Genomic DNA, 25,385 nt, shown 5'->3' with positions numbered 1-25,385 from the left:
TTCCCACATAATACTGACATATACTTCCCACATAATAATAACATATACTTCCCACATAATACTGCCTTATACTTCACAAGTAATAGTGCCTTATACTTCCCACATAATACTAACATATACTTCCCACAAAATGCTAACATATACTTCCCACATAATATTGCCTTATACTTCCCACATAATACTAACATATACTTCCCACAAAATGCTAACATATACTTCCCACATAATATTGCCTTATACTTCCCACATAATACTGACATATACTTCCCACATAATACTGCCTCATACTTTCCACATAATACAGACATATACTTCCCACATAATACTGCCTTATACTTCCCACATAATACTGACATATACTTCCCACATAATACTGCCTCATACTTTCCACATAATACAGACATATACTTCCCACATAATACTGTCTTATACTTCCCACATAACACAGACGTATACTTCCCACATATTACTGCCTTATACTTCCCACATAATACTCCCTTACACTTCCCACATAATACTGACATATACTTCCCACATAATACTGACATATACTTCCCACATAATACTGCCTTATACTTCCCACATAATACTAACATATACTTCCCACATAATACAGACATATACTTCCCACATAATACTGCCTTACACTTCCCACATAATACTGACATATACTTCCCACATAATACTGACATATACTTCCCACATAATACTAACATATACTTCCCACATAATACTAACATATACTTCCCACATAATACTTCCTTATACTTCCCACATAATACTGCCTTATACTTCCTACATAATACAAACATATACTTCCCACATAATACTGCCTTATACTTCCCACATAATACTGCCTTATACTTCCCACATAATACTGCCTTATACTTCCCACATAATACTGCCTTATACTTCCCACATAATACTGACATATACTTCCCACATAATAATAACATATACTTCCCACATAATACTGCCTTATACTTCACAAGTAATAGTGCCTTATACTTCCCACATAATACTAACATATACTTCCCACAAAATGCTAACATATACTTCCCACATAATATTGCCTTATACTTCCCACATAATACTAACATATACTTCCCACAAAATGCTAACATATACTTCCCACATAATATTGCCTTATACTTCCCACATAATACTGACATATACTTCCCACATAATACTGCCTCATACTTTCCACATAATACAGACATATACTTCCCACATAATACTGCCTTATACTTCCCACATAATACTGACATATACTTCCCACATAATACTGCCTCATACTTTCCACATAATACAGACATATACTTCCCACATAATACTGTCTTATACTTCCCACATAACACAGACGTATACTTCCCACATATTACTGCCTTATACTTCCCACATAATACTCCCTTACACTTCCCACATAATACTGACATATACTTCCCACATAATACTGACATATACTTCCCACATAATACTGCCTTATACTTCCCACATAATACTAACATATACTTCCCACATAATACAGACATATACTTCCCACATAATACTGCCTTACACTTCCCACATAATACTGACATATACTTCCCACATAATACTGACATATACTTCCCACATAATACTAACATATACTTCCCACATAATACTAACATATACTTCCCACATAATACTTCCTTATACTTCCCACATAATACTGCCTTATACTTCCTACATAATACAAACATATACTTCCCACATAATACTGCCTTATACTTCCCACATAATACTGCCTTATACTTCCCACATAATACAGACATATACTTCCCACATAATACTAACATATACTTCCCACATAATACTGCCTTATACTTCCCACATAATACAGACATATACTTCCCACATAATACTGCCTTATACTTCCCACATAATACTGCCTTATACTTCCCACATAATACAGACATATACTTCCCACATAATACTGCCTTATACTTCCCACATAATACTGCCTTATACTTCCCACATAATACTGCCTTATATTTCCCACATAATACTGACATATACTTCCCACATAATACTGCCTCATACTTTCCACATAATACAGACATATACTTCCCACATATTACTGCCTTATACTTCCCACATAATACTGCCTTACACTTCCCACATAATACTGACATATACTTCCCACATAATACTGACATATACTTCCCACATAATACTGCCTTATACTTCCCACATAATACTGACATATACTTCCCACATAATACAGACATATACTTCCCACATAATACTGCCTTACACTTCCCACATAATACTGCCTTATACTTCCCACATAATACAGACATATACTTCCCACATAATACTGCCTTACACTTCCCACATAATACTGACATATACTTCCCACATAATACTGACATATACTTCGCACATAATACTAACATATACTTCCCACATAATACTAACATATACTTCCCACCTAATATTGCCTTACACTTCCCACATAATATTGCCTTACACTTCCCACATAATACTGTCTTATACTTCCCACGTAATACTGCCTCATACTTCCCAAATAATACTGCCTCATACTTTCCACATAATACAGACATATACTTCCCACATAATACTGCCTTATACTTCCCACATCATACTGCCTTATACTGCCCACATAATACAGACGTATACTTCCCACATATTACTGCCTTAAATTTCACAAATAATAGTGCCTTATACTTCCCACATAATACTGCCATATACTTCCCACATAATACTGACATATACTTCCCACTTAATAATAACATATACTTCCTACAAAATACTGCCTTATACTTCCCGAATAATACTGCCTTATACTTCCCACATAATACTGACATATTCTTCCCACATAATACTGACATATACTTCCCACATAATACTAACATATACTTCCCACATAATACTGCCTTATACTTCCCACATAATACAGACATATACTTTCCACATAATACTGCCTTATACTTCCCACATAATACTGCCTTATACTTCACAAATAATAGTGCTTTATTCTTCCCACATAATACTAACATATACTTCCCACAAAATGCTAACATATACAACCCACATAATATTGCCTTATACTTCCCACATAATACTAACATATACTTCCCACATAATATTGCCTTACACTTCCCACATAATACTGCCTTATACTCCCACATAATACTGACATATACTGTCCAAATAATACTGCCTTATACTTCCCACATAATACTGCCTTATACTTGCCACATAATACTGACATATACTTCCCACATAATACTGCCTCATACTTTCCACATAATACAGACATATACTTCCCACATAATACTGTCTTATACTTCCCACATAACACAGACATATACTTCCCACATATTACTGCCTTATACTTCCCACATAATACTGCCTTATACTTCCCACATAATACAGCCTTATACTTCCCACATAATACTGCCATATACTTCCCACATAATACAGACATATACTTCCCACATAATACTGCCTTACACTTCCCACATAATACTGACATATACTTCCCACATAATACTGACATATACTTCCCACATAATACTGCCTTATACTTCCCACATAATACTAACATATACTTCCCACATAATACTAACATATACTTCCCACATAATACTGCCTTATACTTCCCACATAATACAGACATATACTTCCCACATAATACTGCCTTATACTTCCCACATAATACTGCCTTATACTTCCCACATAATACTGACATATACTTCCTACATAATACTGACATATACTTCCCACATAATACTATCATATACTTCCCACATAATACTGCCTTATACTTCCCACATAATACTGACATATACTTCCCACATAATACTTCCTTATACTTCCCACATATTACTGCCTTATACTTCCCACATAATAGTGCCTTATACTTCCCACATAATACTGTCATATACTTCCCACATAATACAGACATATACTTCCCACATAATACTAACATATACTTCCCACAAAATACTGCCTTATACTTCCCACATAATACAGACATATACTTCCCACATAATACTGCCTTATACTTCCCACATAATTATGTCTTATACTTCCAACATAATACTGACTTATACTTCCCACATAATAATAACATATACTTCCCACATAATACTGCCTTATACTTCACAAAAAATAGTGCCTTATACTTCCCACATAATACTAACATATACTTCCCACAAAATGCTAACATATACTTCCCAAATAATATTGCCTTATACTTCCCACATAATACTGACATATACTTCCCACATAATACTTCCTTAAACTTCCCACATATTACTGCCTTATACTTCCCACATAATAGTGCCTTATACTTCCCACATAATACTGCCATATACTTCCACATAATACAGACATATACTTCCCACATAATACTTACATATACTTCCCACATAATACTTACATATACTTCCCACAAAATACTGCCTTATACTTCCCACATAATACAGACATATACTTCCCACATAATACTGCCTTATACTTCCCACATAATACTGCCTTATACTTCCAACATAATACTGACATATACTTCCCACATTATACTGACATATACTTCCCACATAATAATAACATATACTTCCCACATAATACTGCCTTATACTTCACAAGTAATAGTGCCTTATACTTCCCACATAATACTAACATATACTTCCCACAAAATGCTAACATATACTTCCCACATAATATTGCCTTATACTTCCCACAAAATACTAACATATACTTCCCACAAAATGCTAACATATACTTCCCACATAATATTGCCTTATACTTCCCACATAATACTGACATATACTTCCCACATAATACATCCTTAAACTTCCCACATATTACTGCCTTATACTTCCCACATAATACTGCTATATACTTCCCACATAATACAGACATATACTTCCCACATAATACTTACATATACTTCCCACAAAATACTGCCTTATACTTCCCACATAATACAGACATATACTTCCCACATAATACTGCCTTATACTTCCCACATAATACTGCCTTATACTTCCAACATAATACTGACATCTACTGCCCACATAATATATACGTATACTTCCCACATATTACTGCCTTATATTTCACAAATAATAGTGCCTTATACTTCCCACATAATACTGCCATATACTTCCCACATAATACTGACATATTCTTCGCACATAATACTGACATATACTTCCCACATAATACTAACATATACTTCCCACATAATACTGCCTTATACTTCCCACATAATACAGACATATACTTTCCACATAATACTGCCTTATACTTCCCACATAATACTGCCTTATACTTCACAAATAATAGTGCTTTATTCTTCCCACATAATACTGACATATACTTCCCACAAAATGCTAACATATACTTCCCACATAATATTGCCTTATACTTCCCACATAATACTAACATATACTTCCCACATAATATTACCTTACACTTCCCACATAATACTGCCTTATATTTCCCACATAATACTGACATATACTGTCCAAATAATACTGCCTTATACTTCCCACATAATACTGCCTTATACTTCCACATAATACTGACATATACTTCCCACATAATACTGCCTCATACTTTTCACATAATACAGACATATACTTCCCACATAATACTGCCTTATACTTCCCACATTATACTGACATATACTTCCCACATAATACTGCCTCATACTTTCCACATAATACAGACATATACTTCCCACATAATACTGTCTTATACTTCCCACATAACACAGACATATACTTCCCACATATTACTGCCTTATACTTCCCACATAATACTGCCTTATACTTCCCACATAATACAGCCTTTTACTTCCCACATAATACTGCCATATACTTCCCACATAATACTGCCATATACTTCCCACATAATACTGACATATACTTCCTACATAATACTGACATATACTTCCCACATAATACTGACATATACTTTCCACATAATACTGCCTTATACTTCCCACATAATACTAACATATACTTCCCACATAATACTAACATATACTTCCCACATAATAATGCCTTATACTTCCCACATAATACAGACATATACTTCCCACATAATACTGCCTTATACTTCCCACATAATACTGCCTTATACTTCCCACATAATACTGACATATACTTCCTACATAATACTGACATATACTTTCCACATAATACTAGCATATACTTCCCACATAATACTGCCTTATACTTCCCACATAATACAGACATATACTTCCCACATAATACTGCCTTATACTTCCCACATAATACAGACATATACTTCCCACATAATACTGCCTTATACTTCCCACATAATACTGCCTTATACTTCCCACATAATTATGTCTTATACTTCCAACATAATACTGACTTATACTTCCCACATAATAATAACATATACTTCCCACAAAATGCTAACATATACTTCCCAAATAAAATTGCCTTATACTTCCCACATAATACTGACATATACTTCCCACATAATACTTCCTTAAAGTTCCCACATATTACTGCCTTATACTTCCCACATAATAGTGCCTTATACTTCCCACATAATACTGCCATATACTTCCCACATAATACAGACATATACTTCCCACATAATACTTACATATACTTCCCACATAATACTTACATATACTTCCCACAAAATACTGCCTTATACTTCCCACATAATACAGACATATACTTCCCACATAATACTGCCTTATACTTCCCACATAATACTGCCTTATACTTCCAACATAATACTGACATATACTTCCCACATTATACTGACATATACTTCCCACATAATAATAACATATACTTCACACATAATACTGCCTTATACTTCACAAGTAATAGTGCCTTATACTTCCCACATAATACTAACATATACTTCCCACAAAATGCTAACATATACTTCCCACATAATATTGCCTTATACTTCCCACATAATACTAACATATACTTCCCACAAAATGCTAACATATACTTCCCACATAATATTGCCTTATACTTCCCACATAATACTGACATATACTTCCCACATAATACTTCCTTAAACTTCCCACATATTACTGCCTTATACTTCCCACATAATAGTGCCTTATACTTCCCACATAATACTGCCATATACTTCCCACATAATACAGACATATACTTCCCACATAATACTTACATATACTTCCCACAAAATACTGCCTTATACTTCCCACATAATTATGTCTTATACTTCCAACATAATACTGACTTATACTTCCCACATAATAATAACATATACTTCCCACATAATACTGCCTTATACTTCACAAATAATAGTGCCTTATACTTCCCACATAATACTAACATATACTTCCCACAAAATGCTAACATATACTTCCCACATAATATTGCCTTATACTTCCCACATAATACTGACATATACTTCCCACATAATACTGACATATACTTCCCACATAATACTGACATATACTTCCCACATAATACTGACATATACTTCCCACATAATAATAACATATACTTCCCACATAATACTGCCTTATACTTCACAAGTAATAGTGCCTTATACTTCCCACATAATACTAACATATACTTCCCACAAAATGCTAACATATACTTCCCACATAATATTGCCTTATACTTCCCACATAATACTAACATATACTTCCCACAAAATGCTAACATATACTTCCCACATAATATTGCCTTATACTTCCCACATAATACTGACATATACTTCCCACATAATACTTCCTTAAACTTCCCACATATTACTGCCTTATACTTCCCACATAATAGTGCCTTATACTTCCCACATAATACTGCCATATACTTCCCACATAATACAGACATATACTTCCCACATAATACTTACATATACTTCCCACAAAATACTGCCTTATACTTCCCACATAATTATGTCTTATACTTCCAACATAATACTGACTTATACTTCCCACATAATAATAACATATACTTCCCACATAATACTGCCTTATACTTCACAAATAATAGTGCCTTATACTTCCCACATAATACTAACATATACTTCCCACAAAATGCTAACATATACTTCCCACATAATATTGCCTTATACTTCCCACATAATTCTGACATATACTTCCCACATAATACTGACATATACTTCCCACATAATACTGACATATACTTCCCACATAATAATAACATATACTTCCCACATAATACTGCCTTATACTTCACAAGTAATAGTGCCTTATACTTCCCACATAATACTAACATATACTTCCCACAAAATGCTAACATATACTTCCCACATAATATTGCCTTATACTTCCCACATAATACTAACATATACTTCCCACAAAATGCTAACATATACTTCCCACATAATATTGCCTTATACTTCCCACATAATACTGACATATACTTCCCACATAATACTTCCTTAAACTTCCCACATATTACTGCCTTATACTTCCCACATAATAGTGCCTTATACTTCCCACATAATACTGCCATATACTTCCCACATAATACAGACATATACTTCCCACATAATACTTACATATAATTCCCACAAAATACTGCCTTATACTTCCCACATAATTATGTCTTATACTTCCAACATAATACTGACTTATACTTCCCACATAATAATAACATATACTTCCCACATAATTCTGCCTTATACTTCACAAATAATAGTGCCTTATACTTCCCACATAATACTAACATATACTTCCCAAAAAATGCTAACATATACTTCCCACATAATATTGCCTTATACTTCCCACATAATACTGACATATACTTCCCACATAATACTGACATATACTTCCCACATAATACTGACATATACTTCCCACATAATAATAACATATACTTCCCACATAATACTGCCTTATACTTCACAAGTAATAGTGCCTTATACTTCCCACATAATACTAACATATACTTCCCACAAAATGCTAACATATACTTCCCACATAATATTGCCTTATACTTCCCACATAATACTAACATATACTTCCCACATAATACTAACATATACTTCCCACATAATATTGCCTTACACTTCCCACATAGTACTGCCTTATACTTCCCACATAATACTGACATATACTTCCCACATAATACAGACATATACTTCCCACATAGTACTGCCTTACACTTCCCACATAATACTAACATATACTTCCCACATAATACTAACATATACTTTCCATATAATACTGCCTTATACTTCCCACATAATACAGACATATAGTTCCCACATAATACTTACATATACTTCCCACAAAATACTGCCCTATACTTCCCACATAATACAGACATATACTTCCCACATAATACTGCCTTATACTTCCCACATAATACTGCATTATACTTCCAACATAATACTGACATATACTTCCCACATAATACTGACATATACTTCCAACATAATAATAACATATACTTCCCACATAATACTGCCTTATACTTCACAAGTAATAGTGCCTTATACTTCCCACATAATACTAACATATACTTCCCACAAAATGCTAACATATACTTCCCACATAATATTGCCTTATACTTCCCACATAATACTAACATATACTTCCCACATAATACTAACATATACTTCCCACATAATATTGCCTTACACTTCCCACATAGTACTGCCTTATACTTCCCACATAATACTGACATATACTTCCCACATAGTACTGCCTTACACTTCCCACATAATACTAACATATACTTCCCACATAATACTAACATATACTTTCCACATTATACTGCCTTATACTTCCCACATAATACAGACATATAGTTCCCACATAATACTGCCTTATACTTCCCACATAATACTGCCTTATACTTCCCACATAATACTAACATATACTTCCCACATAATACTGCCTTATACTTCCCACATAATACTGCCTTATACTTCCCACATAATACAGACATATAGTTCCCACATAATACTAACATATACTTCCCACATAATACTGCCTTATACTTCCCACATAATACTGCCTTATACTTCCCACATAATACTGACATAAACTTCCCTCATAATACTGCCTTATACTTCCCACATAATACTGACATATACTTCCCACATAATACTGACATATACTTCCCACATAATACAGACATATACTTCCCACATAATACAGACATATACTTCCCACATAATACTGCCTCATACTTCCCTCATAATACAGACATATACTTCTCACATAATACAATTTATTTTTTTTCTGGGGGGTGGGTGTTGGGATTCAGTTTTTTATTACAATATGATAATATTGATTCACTACACATTACATACTGCATGCTCCGTCCTTTCAGGTATAATCTTTTCCACTGGAGAGAACTGGAAAGTCATGAGACGATTTACACTCTCAACATTACGGGATTATGGGATGGGGAGGAGAACAATTGAAGACAAAATTATCGAGGAATCTGATTGTTTAGTCCAGAAGTTAAAATCATATGGAGGTGAGCGGTTAATTCATCATTTTCTCAGCAGTGTATCACCCAGTAAAATACTGTAGCTATACTGTATCTAGGATTGTTAAAGGGGTATTACACACAAAAACGTTTATGTCAAATCTTCCTCTCGGAATAACGTAGGTTTCGTAAGCTCTCGTTACCTTGTCACATCTGTACATGGCTCGCTCCATTGAAGTCTGAGGGTATGTTTACACGCAGAGTCAAAAATGGCTGAAAATTACAGAGCTGTTGCAAAAAAAAAAAAAACAGCCTCTGATTTTCAGCTTTTTTTGAAGCTGAAAAAGTTTTTTGAGGCATTTTTTTCTCGATTGTTTTTGGAGCTGTTTTTCCATTGACACAATGAAAAACAGCTCCAAAAATCGCTCAAGAAGTGACATGCTGCTTCTTTTTACAGGGCGTATTTTACGTGCAATTTTTTAAAACGGTGGCATAAAAAAAACGGTGGCATAAAAAGTTGTTTATGCCCCGAAATATGCCTGAAAACACAGCACGTGAACATACATTAAAGGAGTCATAAAAACAGATAAGTGCAGCCGACCACCTAACATTGCAAAATGGGAGTCGCTTGTCAGACATTTGACATATCCTAAATTTTGTTTACAAAAAGTGACTACTTCAGAAAATATTATGCACACCCACAATAGTTCAAAATAGAAAAAAGCACAAACACTTTATTGAAGTACAGATGTAGCCACGTTTATCTTGACTGATAACTTGCTGCAGCGTGTTCTCACACAACAAAAGCCATTGAAAAAGTCAACTTAACCCCTTAATGACCGGGCCTGTTTGGGCCTTAATGACCAAGCCAGATTTGTTAAATCTGGTGTGATCGCAATTTGAGTCACGTTACGCCTTGATCTCCATGCAGGTTCAAATCAGGTGGGGGGGGGCGAGCTCGGAGAAGCAACAGATACACTGAGACGTTTCTCAAAGTAAAAATCCTTCTGACTTTATTTAACTGTAGTGGTCGCTTTTATAGCGTCAGAACAAACAAAGAACATTCCATAACATATGAGTCATCTGTATATTCAATCCTTACATCCTTACATCCTTCTTTCCCATTGGTGGAACACAAGGTATTCCCTTAGGTTTCCTTTTATGCTTAGGGGGGGGTTGGTCAAGTGATTGACCGCCATCTGTTCGCAATTTCAAGACACAGCAGAGCAGCTGTAAACTATTTCCTCTCTTAACCTTTCTAAAATACCCATTCTATTGTAACACATGTTCTCCTCTATAACATTTCACTCCTTGGGGCCCCAGATACATTATACATATATTTATACCATAACAATCCCTCCTTTTGTGATTTTACCAACACCTAAATTCCAATGCTACTTCTATCTCCTGATAGCAAGGCTTCGATCCATTTCTTCACTTGATTCACACAGGTATGTAGGTGGGGTAATCTCACAACACTCTTTCATCATAATGTATAGGCCTCTGATTGAATGCTTCCCTTATTTTGCAAAATGTATAACAATTAAAACATGTAAGCAATATAAACAATATTATGAAACATATCAAGGGTTGGAATAACATATGCAGTATCTTAGTGGCAGTGGGGGAAAATCCTGTAAAAACGTCATACTAGTGATGGGCACTGGCATCTTTTATTGCTGACGATAAATTTATTACTTCCCTAGCTGCTATTGTAGCCAATACTTTCACTTTACTTAGAGTTACATTATGGGCTGCTATCAATTTCTTTACGTCTTTAGACTTTTGTAACACTTGTTTTAACTCTTCCAGTGGCAAACTAAAATTTCCATAGGGCAAAGGTTCAGGTACCCATACAGTGGACATTATTTCTTCTAAAGTAGGCAGGAACACTATAGTTTGGTTCCCCCAAGTCAAATGCGTCACATTGTATAGACATCCTGAAAATGGTCCTGTGAGATTAAACTGGCTAAGGGTCTGCTTGTCGTTAGTTATTAAGCATACATGCTGTGGACCTACTTCAATATATACCTGTAGGTTAGCTTCTGGGATTATAGTGAGTGCGCATACATTATCCTGGTGCTGCATTAGACAGGGTTCATATATCCCTGACTGTTCATTACATACATATCCTTGCTCTGTTAACTGGCACAAATCTATATTCCTTGTCTTATTTTGAGAATCTATGTGTGTTCCTTTCATTTCTGGCATCCAATATTGTCCTAATAATGTCACCGGATCAATCATTACCATTGGCATAACAATAAATTTGCATAATAGAGTAGGATTTTTCACATTAAATGCTATTAGTCTTCCTGCACACCATTTAGGTGGACACTCAGTATACTCAGGCTGGAACAATAACCACGTATCATTTCTCTCTCCTATGGGCAGAATGTCTGTCCATTGCCTAACATGACTACTAAACAATTTATTCTTAAAATTATTCATCTGTTCTTGTTGCCACATCGTTTTAAGCGTACATACTGTCCAATTTACTAAAGTTGATACATTCTGTAATGTTCTATATCCGGTTAGCATACTTTCATTAAAAACATTTAGGAACAGTTCATCTATAGTTAACCCTTTCTGTTGTATGGCAAAGGTAGTAGGTAACCATGAGGCACCTCTCCTTAATGCAGTAGATGTGTCGTCTCCCACTGAGTTTAATTTGTTCATAACTGTTTCTAACTGTATACCATTCAATACTCCTAATCCCGTTCCTACCCCTCCTAATAGCGTGTCATACCATTCTCTTTTTTTGTCTATGACAGCTGGGGGATTCAGGGAAGGAAATATTGAAGTGTACATTCTTTCTCTGCTGTTGGGTTACAGCGCTCTTACAAGTGTGTGCGATTCTTTCCAGACTTTGTACTGTTATATGTGGCTTAAAACTATCTCTTAAAATTGTTATCAAGAATACAAAATATCTTCTATTTCTTATTTGGCTATTATTCATACATAATATCATCCCATCAGTTTCTTTTATTACAATCGTAGAGTTGAGCCTCTCCTTGGTGCATCTTTCATAAATCTTATTTATCATTTCATTTCTATTTTTACTGGTTGTATATTTCTATAGATACTGTAAATCTGGTTCATAACAACAAAACAACAGCCGTCTCTTCTTGTATGCTAATGTTGGCTGTTTTGTCTATGTGAAGGTACACAGTCCCTCCATGTGGTCCTTTTCTCCAAGTCCCTTCGGTTGTAGTCACATTTGTAGTATAACACGGGGCATTGGCCTTACATGTGTAGTTACCCTCCTTTCTATCCACTGTGGCATTCGCCCACCCTGTCCTGAACTGTTCCAGTGATTCTGTACTGATTACGTGTACAGGAGTAGCAGTTCTGCCTTTTTGTATAAGAGCACACGCAACAACCGCCGCAACAACCGCAAAGATCTTCATTCTTCTGGCTGAAGAACCTTTTTACAATGACTGGCGTGAATCCAGCTTGCCTTTCCTTCGAGCTTCACTGAGGTGCTTGTAACGAGTAGGACTTGAAAAGGACCATCAAACCTTGGCTCAAGGCTCTTCCTCACGTGTCTTTTGACAACGACCCAATCTCCTGGTTCTAGCTTATACGTCAACTGAATCAGGACCTGGAATGGAAGCAAAGACTTGTGCATACACCTTGGTCAATTGTTTGTTCAGCGTTTATACATAATCTGTTAGTCTACCATACTGCATTTGGAGCACCTGTGGAAAATAACATCCTAATCTGGGAGCCGACCCAAATAAGATCTCATATGGGCTGAGACCTGTTCTTTTTGTGGGCGTGTATCTTACTGAGAACAAGGCTAATGGTAGACACTCGGTCCATGGTTTCCCGGTTTCTACCATTGCTTTTTGCATTTTCAATTTGAGAGTCCCATTTAGTCTCTCAACCTTCCCACTACTTTGTGGATGGTATGGTGTATATAGGGCTTGACTTATGCCTAGAGCTGACAACACATGGTTCATGATTTCACCCGTAAAATGAGTTCCTCTGTCGCTCTCGATCACCTCTGGAACTCCATATCTGCACACCACCTCGTTGATCAGTTTCTTTGCTGTGGCTACGGCTGTAGCTTTGGTTACTGGAAAAGCTTCTGGCCATCCTGAAAAGAGATCAATACAAACAAGCACATACTCATAGGTACCGACTTTTGGTAATTGAATATAGTCTATCTGTAGTCTCTGGAACGGATATATAGGTCTGGGTGTGTGCTTCTGTGGTACTTTTACAGTTCTTCCAATATTATGTGTTGCACAGATCATGCATCCTTGTGTAAAACTGCTGGCCATCACACTAAACCCTGGAGCATACCAGGTTTTGTTAACCAAGTCCATCATTGCCGTTTTTGACTGGTGTGTCTCTCCATGTGTTATCTGGGCCATCATTGGGAACATTGTCTTAGGCAGGCACAGTTTATTCTGGCACTGCCAGAGGCCATCTTTTCGTAGCGTTGCTCCTTGGGCCGTCCACTTGTCTTTTTCTTCTTCTGTTGCTTGTCCTTGAAGTTTTTGCAGTAGTTCCGGGCTTACAGCTGGTCTTGTTTCCTCTGGATCTTTTATCTGACATACGGCTGCTAACACGGGTAGCTTCTGTGCTGCTTGCTTTGCTGCTTCGTCCGCCAGGGCATTTCCCCTTTTGTCTCTGGTGAACTCACCTTAGTGTGAGCTTTTAATTTTTACTACTGCTACTTCTGTGGGTAACATCAGGGTCTCCATCAAGTATTTTACAAAGTCTGCATTCTTTACAGGTGTACCTGCAGGGGTCAAAAACTGTCTAGCCCTCCATATGGGGCCATAATCGTGTGCAATCCCAAAAGCATATCGAGAGTCAGTGTATATATTTGCTGTCTTTCCTTCTGCATGTTGGCATGCTGCTGCCAGGGCCTTAAGCTCCGCTTCTTGTGCTGAGCGGGACGCTGGTAAGGAGGCTGCTTCTAGGACTACATCTTCGGTGGTTACTGCATATCCTGTAAGAAAAGATCCTTCTACACAATACCTTGAACCATCCACAAAGAGTATTGGGTCTGGGTTTTGGAGTGGGGTATCTTTTACATGTGCGAACCCCACTGTTTCCTGGGCCATAAGGGCCATACAATCATGTTCATCAGTTTCAGGCAAAAATTGTGACCATACTTTACCTACGTCTTCTCCCCCTTGCTCCAAAGGCAGTAAGGTAGCTGGGTTCAATGTAGTACAGCGGTGTAAAGTAACCTGCTCAGGAAGAAGAAGAGCACAGGTTAATCTCAAATGTCTTGCAGTTGACAAATGCTTCGGTTGTACTTGAGTAAAAATAACAATAATATCATGTGGTGCAAAACTTGGACTGGAAATGCCAGGACCAAATCTGAGGCCTTGTTTAACATTGAATTTACAGCAATAATAACTTTCACACATGATGGGGAACCTCGGGCCACAGGGTCTAGTCTAGCTGAATAATATGCTACCGGGCGCTGCTGTGGTCCATGACTTTGTGTGAGAACTGCAGTGGCATGTCCATTTTGTTCAGTACAGTACAAAGTATATGCTTGCGTAGAGGTACTCCATGGATTGGTGTCACAAGCCGCTACCAAACACAACTCCTCCTCATTCAGCTGATAATCCAGAATACTTTGAGAATCTCACTTTTATCAGGTTCTGCAAATACTTGATTAATACAAAAACAAATAAAAATAAAACATTCCTAAAAACTTTACATCAAATTAACAATGTCCAGACAAGTTTTGTTTTGCCTTCTCCCTCATCTAAATCCATAAAAACTCGTGTGAGTGATGTCACATCGCCTCCTGTGTAACTTTGCTGGAGGGGGATGGTCTCTTACACATTTCATATTGTCTCTGGCTAACACGGTACTACACTATTTTTTTTCCTGTACTTCGTTACACATAAACCAAAATTGTACCTGATCGGTTCCTTCACCCTTCCCCCCTTTGTGGACTCTGCGAGAGTGATGTAGCAGAGTTCAAAACTACATCTCAACATAACACTAATTTAACCCCCTGTAATGTACAACAGCCTGAAACAAAAATGACTTTTTCCTGACAAACATTTGATCTTTACACTGACATAACTCATGTGTGAAATCAAAAATAGAACAATTGTAGTTAGTTATTCAATAAAACAGAAAATATTATCTCTGATAACATTAATTACTGCAAACCAATAAACAGTATAACGGTGGGGGCACATACATTTTCAAAACCCCCCGTGTCTCACAGTATCTGTAGTTTAATACATCTGAATTATCAAAACACATGAAATCTGATCACATCATAACACATAAATATCGTAACTTTTATAACCAACAGCGCTTGCGCAAAAGAGAAGAAATGTATTTAGGTTTGTAGACATTACTGACATATATATATATCTCAGCAGTGCATATTGAGATCCCTTTGTCTCATCAGCCCTGCAGACTGCACCCAGTCAGCCCCCCTCCTCCTCCTCCCAAACACAGCACACTTTAGGGGGGAGGGAGGGGGGTCACACACTCAAAGCTTCTCACAACTTCTCACAACTTAACACTTTCAATGCCGGCAAAACAACATACGTATCTGCAATCATTTATCACACCATTGTATAGAAATTATCTACGTTAATGTTTAACCGTACAATCTGTCGGCCACCATCTCTATATTATGATGACGTGTTGTTTCATCAGTGAACTAGACTGGAACTTCTGTAAATAGAAAAAACACTACAAATGACAAAATTAACAAGGTGATTATTTCATACTGATTTGGTTGGGCCGGGCGTGGCCACATCAGGGGCAGGGGGGGGGGCAGCCTCTCCCATTGGAAACAGTGCGCAGGGGGTTTCCCACCAACAATGAGGACACACTCAACATGAGGTACGGACGCCATTACCGGGCGTCGGCTGGTCCTGTTTTCTAATACATACAATACATTTCTTATTCCTAACTTCCTCTTCTGCAAATCCCTCTAAAGCACTTTTCATCAACTTTCTACCTTCCAACTTCCCTTTGTTCTCCAGTATACCTTTTGCCCAATCTGCGGCTTGGAGCCGCCCTCCTCTTTTTCCCTCTGCCAGTTTTCATGCCTTGATCAGGGCAAGCAACTCTGCACTCTGGGCAGAATGTATGACAGGATCAAGGGTCTCATAATATAAGACAGAGGTGTCTGGTGGTTTGGCTGTGAAGGACTGCTTATACATTATTACATTTATCACTTTTCCTGATTCAATCTACAAAATGACACAAAGTCATACAAAATATCTATATCAGCATTTAATGTTGTGTCCATTCATTTCAAGAACAAGATTACATTTCTTATCTCACTAGCAGCTGTTCTCCACCTCCCCCTTCTCTTGTCACACTAGTTGATTCTAAATTATACCATATGGGAATTTACTATAAGGTCATTTGCAACATTAAAACAGCTACTACTTCTATATATCTCCAAAAAGGGACAGGCTCTGTCTCCGGGTCAGGGGCTTTCTGAACTAAAGTCAACGCATCCCTAGGGTTCCATGGCTTATATTTATGTTCTCTACCTTTATTGAAATTTTTGTCAGCTTCAGTCGCAAATAGGTCTGTCAATACTTGTAACCTTTTTCCCACGTTTTCTAATGCTTGCGTCGTATCTTTTGACTCGGGAAGCTTCCTTGCTGCTTCTGCCTGATTCATATTACGCTGATGTCTTTCCCTTTCCTCTTTATACGCTCTAGTTTCTACTCTTTCATCCGTTGAGCCCTCGGCTCCTCCTGTTACTGGGGTTATTCCTGCCAACACTACAGGGGCCAACCCTATTGTTTGTTTATATGGTTCTGGTACTTGTTGAGGTGAGGGGGCAAAGGGGTTTGTGCTACTCATTCTTGGTACCACTGGATATATCCCTAGGGGATTTTGCCCTCCTGTTCTTGCTGCCCCACATGCAAAACAAGTATCCCTCCATGCTTGATTCTGCTGACCACACACTCCACACGTCCATCCCCCTGGTCCCTGCATCGTGACTACCCCATACCCCGGTGGGCTACTTGCTATTTCGTCTCCTTGTTTACCACCTTCATTATAACAAGTGTAGTAAAACTTATCTTTACATTCTGTTTCCCTGAAACCTCCTCGTACTACTTCTTCTGACACTTTTCATCTTTCAGCCATCCACGTTTTGTGTCACAACATTCATTCCATTTTTCTGCGTCTAACCGTCCATGGGATTCTAGACCACATGCTTTCATTATTTTTTTTTATTTTTATTTTTTTTATTTATTTATTTATTTGTTCCCTGCGTTGCCTTTTTACCTTCTCTTTCTGCTACTACCTGTTTGGCGGTTTGTCCTTTGGGGTGCTCATCTCATACTCTTGTTACAGATTCTAGCTACTGACAGATGAATTCCATTCTCATCTGTTTTATACAGTTTCTAGTTTCCGTACTTACTCCTGTTACAGATTTTAGCTACTGATAGATGAATTCCATTCTCATCTGTTTTAGACAGTTTCTAGTCTCCGTACTTAATAGGGACACCAGTTCCCCATTGTCTAGTTATAAGTGGTCGCCTATAGGCAGACCCTAAGTTATGTAGGGGGTAGTTTTCCTGATAGGTGAATCTCTGGATTTACGATCCCCTAGTAAGCTTACACCCTTTTAACAGGTGCTTGCTCACCCATATGCCATACCTCAAACTCTCATTTGCCGTGACTGTTTCCCATAGCCCTGCTATGATGGAGGGGACTCTTACCCTTCTCTCTCAGTTTTTATCTTCACTAACAAACACTATGGCTATTGGCTGTTAGGGAAAGTCCCACACTACCTTTCTCACCTATTTTATACAGTTACTTATCCCCTCAAAACCCTTTTAAACCTTCTTCTACTCTGGCCAGAGAATTAAATTCCTTTTATAACTAGCTTACTTTCTTCTTATTCACTTTAAACACCACTCAAGGAGATATCCTCCACACCATAACAGTAATATGACAAATATTCCTGATCCAAATAATAATACAAACGTAAAATCAAGCTGTTCATTTGACATGCCGGATTATCAGATTGCACAAAATTCTGGAATTTTGAGCTGAAAATCAGTGCATGATAATCCCCGCAAGTACCTCAATGCTGTACACACATTTTCGGTATTTTGCCGGATTATCAGATTGCACAAAATTTTCGATTTCCGGGCTTAAATTTAGCCTATCATAATCCCCGTAGTCACCTGAAGCATGTACACATGTTTTTGGTAATTTGCCGGATTATCGGAAGTTTTTTTTCCAAAAACAATTTCCTTATTCTAAAATGCATTTGTGACACAAAACTGGGTTTCTACAACATTCATACAAATACTGCCATGGAGATCAGGCACTTTATCCTGAGGGTAGGATTACATATAGACTTGACCAGATTTTTACACTAAAAATACCCTCATGTGGCCCCTCTATCCCTCAGGAGTACTACCGGGAAGGTGACCTACCAGACAGGAAGGTGCAGAGCAGAGTTTGTAAGAATTAAGTCTTCTTACCTTGCTGCAGCAGTGGTCTGCACGTTCCTTCGTCCGGGTGGTCGCCATTCAAGTCCCGGGAGATCCCCTAAGGTGGGGTGCCGTCCTTCTGGTCAAGTCCCTGGTTCGGGCGCCAATTTCTGTGATCGCAATTTGAGTCACGTTACGCCTTGATCTCCATGCAGGTTCAAATCAGGTGGGGGGGGGCGAGCTCGGAGAAGCAACAGATACACTGAGACGTTTCTCAAAGTAAAAATCCTTCTGACTTTATTTAACTGTAGTGGTCGCTTTTATAGCGTCAGAACAAACAAAGAACATTCCATAACATATGAGTCATCTGTATATTCAATCCTTACATCCTTACATCCTTCTTTCCCATTGGTGGAACACAAGGTATTCCCTTAGGTTTCCTTTTATGCTTAGGGGGGGGGTTGGTCAAGTGATTGACCGCCATCTGTTCGCAATTTCAAGACACAGCAGAGCAGCTGTAAACTATTTCCTCTCTTAACCTTTCTAAAATACCCATTCTATTGTAACACATGTTCTCCTCTATAACATTTCACTCCTTGGGGCCCCAGATACATTATACATATATTTATACCATAACACTGGTATGTGTGACTTTATCAGAGAATAACTCAGCGAAAGTTTTGAATATCCAAGTAATTCTGACATTGTTTTTTCGTCACATGTTGTACTTATTTTAGTGGTAAAAGTAGACTGATACAATTTACGGAAATGAATAGAAAAATAGAAAAAATTAAGAAATGTTGTAAAAATGATCATTTTTCCCTATTTTTAACGGCAATATGTCACATATATACATACATACAGTACAATTTTTTTTATTAAATATATATTTCCATCTCTTTACTCTATTTTGGCAGCACTTTTGAAAAAAACATATTTTTTTTGAGCAATTTAGAAGACTTACAAGTTTAGTAATAATTTTATACATTTTGAAGTACATTTGGTTTTCCTGCACCAAGCCAGGTTTTCAGAGGCTCATAGATGTCAGAATGGTGGAAACCCCCACAAGTGACCCCATTTTGCAAACTACACCCCTTAAGGTATTTATTAAGGGGTGTTGTAAGTATTTTGACCCCACAGTTTTTTTGTAAGAATTCATGCAAAGCAGGCATAAAAAAATATAATCTCACTTTTTTCATAAAAGTATAACTTTGAAGACCGATTTCTTTGTAAAGCGACCATGAGAATGAAGAAACACACCCCAAAATCTATCACCCTGTTTCTCCTGTTTTCAAAAATGCCCCTATTGTGACCCTAATGTGTTGCCTGGACACACGGCAGGGCCCGAAAGAAAGGGAGCACCCGGAGGCTTTCAGGACTCCAATTTTGCTGGAAAATGTTTTAGGCCCCAATGTGCATTTGGAGAGGTTTTGAGCTACCAGAACGATAGAAACTCCCCATAAACGACCCCATTTAGAAAACTAGACCCCTTAAGGTATTTATCTAGGGGTATAGTAAGTATTTTGACCCCACAGTTTTTAGCTAAATTTAATGCATAGCAGGTGAAAAAAAATTAAACTTCACTTTTTTCATAAAAGTATCAGTTTGAAGACCGATTTCTTTGTAAAGCGACCATAAGAATGAAGAAACACACCCCAAAATCTATCACCTGGTTTCTCCTGTTTTCAAAAATACTCTCATTGTTGCCCCAATCTGCTTATTAGACTTGTGGCTGGGCCAAAAAGAGAGGGAGCACCCTTTGGCTTCCAGGGCACAATTGAATAAATTCTAGGCCCCATATCATGCATTTAGAGGCATTGAGCTGCCTGAACAAAAAAAAAAACCACGCAGAACTGACCCCATTTTAAAAACTAAACCCCTAAAGGTATTCATCTAGTGGTGTAGTGGGCATGCGGACCAAACATTTTTTAAAGGAGGAAATAATGGGTATCATTTCAGACACTATGGGTATATAATGTTTTCTTCAAACTCTTATTACGTTTCCACATGAAATAGAGGAGACGTGGTAGAAGGTTATTTTGTTAGAAATATGCCACATTAATAAATTTGTGCGACATACAGAATAGAAGTGAAGCCGTGTATTCATAATGGATACATGTTGCTATAGACGTATTTGCCTGTACTTATGACTATGTCTTGCTGAAGAAGCAGTTGGTGCCATTATGATGTTATTGTGGACAGAATTCTGTCCTAATATAAAATCAGTCAGAGAGGAAAAAATAAACTGTACTGGAGTGACGGGCAATATCTTCAAACAAATGGAGGAAAATGTATCCAACTATGTTGCAAACTCGAGTCTGTTCACTAGATAGAAGAACACCTGCAGGGCTGTCATGACAAGGATTTTTTTTTTCAGTGACTGGTTGCACAACGTCTCTTTAGCTCCATCAATCCTTATGAGGGACGAATGTGCCAAGTGACGCGGTACACCATAACAGACCCCTGCCCGGCAAGGTAGGAACCGCTATGTGCACAAAACAACCAATCACCTACAGAATATATAAAAGGACAGTGTCCAAAACCATCTATAGGAACAGTAAAGGATCACTAATCCCCAAAATGATGTCAGTATTTCCAGAAGAACCGTAACAAAGCCCATGGTGTATTGATAAGGAACAGCTCGATTATTAGAGATCCTCCAAAAAAAAAATATCATGCCCGTATCACGGTACAGAATTAGGAATGTAACAGCCGTATGTGGCAGGACATAGTCATAAGAAAAAGGAAATACATCCCCAATTTATTCTTGTAACCATTTCTAAAATGCACGACTTCCACGAATTCAGGGGCGGCACGGGCCGCAGGTGTTGGATTTATCTACTAATAAATGCAATGCCCACATTTATTTTTTATTTCAAGAACACTTGTGGGGTCCATGTTCTGAATAGACAGATGTGGGCTCCTGCACAATAAACTGTATTCATTTGGAAGTGATCAAGTCCTGGATTTAATTGTCCAAGAAATGTATAAAAAAAAAATCAAAAAAGGGGAAAATTAGTTTTACAGTCTGAAATAAATACTTTACTTCCTCCCCATGAGAATCCCTCCCTCCCTTGGAAAGCTCAGAAACGAAAAATAAAATATGAATAAATGAAATTGACTCCCTAAAAAGAATCCCCCCCCACCCCACCCTTTTTGTTTTTCCCTAAATTATAGATAAAATTAATAATTAGAAACGGTGTGGTAGGTCTAAAAACAGGGGTAGTTGCACAGGCCTGGATTTGAAGGGCACATGGGGCAGTAAAACCGGGTATCCCTCCTCCTTCCATGTTTACTGCACACCCGGCATCTCCTTTGGGGGTATTCCTTACTCTCAGTGGCAGGGACGGGGTGAAGGAAGTGGCGCTCAGTGAGCCTTTTGACATTCTCCGACTCAAAGGAGTCTCCAGGTGCGGGGAGTCAAACAGGAGGTGCTCTATAATTTTCTCCTGATACTGGAGGAAACTGAGCGTTCCCTGGGTCTTATAGAGCACATAACTATTGTAAGTGGCCATCTGGATAAGGTAGATCGCTACCTTTTTATACCAGGCCCTAGTTTTGCGCTTGACCAGGTACGGTTGTAGGACCTGGTCAGATAGATCGACTCCCCCCATGAACTTGTTATAGTCCACCACGCAGACCGGTTTCCTCTTATCAGAGGTAGCGCCCCTCTCTCTTACTGCCACTGTGGTGTCCTCGTGCACGGTGGAGAGCATGAACACGTCCTTTTTGTCACTCCATTTGACAGCGAGCAACTGGTCACTTGCAAATGAGAGTGACGCACCCCTTACTTGTCGCCTAGACACCAGTCGTTGAGGGAAGCCGACTCTATTTTTTCGTACCATCCCACAGGCCCCTGTATTCGCAGCATGGAGGGACTTATACAGGGGGACACTGGTGTAGTGATTGTCGGTGTACACATGGTACCCTTTTTGTAGGAATGGCACCATGAGTTCCCAGACAATTTTCCCACTAATGCCAATATCCTCTGGGCATCCTGGGGGATTAAGGTGGCGGTCCCTGCCCTCATAAATGAAAAAGCCACAGGTGTAGCCCGTTGTGCTCTCGCACACCTTATAGAGTTTCACTCCGTATCGGGCTCTTTTGGAGGGGATATATTGGCGAAACGATAGACGGTCCTTGAAGGCCATAAGGGACTCGTCTACCGCTATTTTTTGGCCTGGGGTGTACAAATTTAGAAAAGACTCAGATAGGAGGGAGATGAGGGGTCTCAACTTGTTGAGGCGATCATGGCCTGGGTCACTTCTTGGGGGGATTTGGGAGTTGTCCGAGAAGTGCATGAAGCGCATTAGCGTCTCATAGCGCGTTCGGGTCATGACAGCAGCAAATACAGGGGTGCTATGGATAGCGCTAGTAGCCCAGTAGGAGCGGATAGAAGGTTTTTTTACTATCCCCATATTTAGGGTAATTCCCAAAAATTTTTTCATTTCACAGACTGTTGTGGGGATCCATCCTCTGGAATAGTAAGAACTGGGATTTTGGGTGACAAATTGCCTGGCGTATAAATTCGTCTGCTGGACGATTAGTTCCAGGACCTGATCGCCTATAAACAAATTAAAAAAATTATAGGGGGTAAAATTTGTGACATCAGAGTTGATGCCTGGAGTCGCTGTAAATGGCGGAATTTGGGGGGAGAAAGAAACTGCAGGATCCCACATTGCGGAAGGGACTGCAGTACTAGGCCCGTCTCCTGACGCTTCACCGCTGACCGCTGCGTCCACCACCATAGGGCTGGGGGGCCCAGTGGCAGAAGCAGAACTTGTGTCGCTTTCTGAGCCAAGTTCTGCTTCTGACGCAGTGTCCGTATCACTGCCGGAACCGCTAGAGCACAGCATGGCGTATGCCTGCTCTGCAGAGAACATTCTGCGGCTTCTGCGGTTCATTATTTTATAACACTAAACTAACAAGTAAATTTTATTTATTTTTGTATTTTCAATTTTTTGGGGATTTTTTTTTTTTTTATATAATATAGACACAACACTAACGTAAAAAAATACGGTAAACCGCAGTTAATTACAGCAACTAAAACTAATTCAGCGAAAAAAAAAAAGAATTACGGAGATAACAAGTAATTACGGGTAATCTGGGGTGATTACGGGTAATCTGGGGTGATTACGGACAATATCGGAACACTGGCGAGTATGTATGTGGTGTATTTTACAGTATAATACAGCACAAGATTTCTATAGTATTTCTCTCTCTCCTCTCACAGATCAACTACAGTGAGAGGAGGGAGGGAAAGAGCACAAATCTTGTGCTGTATTGTGTAAATATGGGACTATGGTCACTGTGATAGGTATATCACAGTGACCATATGATCAGGGACCAATTATCAGGGTCCCTGATCAGTTTCTATGTACAGGCAGAATAGCTGCCTTAGACAGACAGCGCATGCGTGCGCCATTTTCTTTTTTTTCCCGGCAGTTAGGGATGGGGGGGCACGGGGGGACGACGGGGGACACGATCGGAGGCAGCAGGGGGCCTAAGCGGCAGTTTTTTTATCTCC

The 25,385-nt window shown here is 38.2% G+C and overlaps 1 protein-coding gene across 1 annotated transcript in view; it reads left to right on the top strand.

Moving 5' to 3' along the window:
• Positions 1-25,385, top strand: part of LOC142759085 (cytochrome P450 2K4-like) — a 97,696-nt gene that overhangs the window by 32,154 nt on the left and 40,157 nt on the right. Inside the window, exon 4 of the mRNA XM_075860933.1 lies at positions 10,341-10,490. Coding sequence (XP_075717048.1) covers positions 10,341-10,490 — 150 coding nt within the window. The remainder of the gene's footprint in view (positions 1-10,340; positions 10,491-25,385) is intronic.

The sequence above is a fragment of the Rhinoderma darwinii genome, chromosome 4 (assembly GCF_050947455.1).
Source record: "Rhinoderma darwinii isolate aRhiDar2 chromosome 4, aRhiDar2.hap1, whole genome shotgun sequence".
NCBI classification, from domain to species: Eukaryota; Metazoa; Chordata; class Amphibia; order Anura; family Rhinodermatidae; genus Rhinoderma; species Rhinoderma darwinii.
This window is presented reverse-complemented; position numbering and strand designations above follow the sequence as displayed.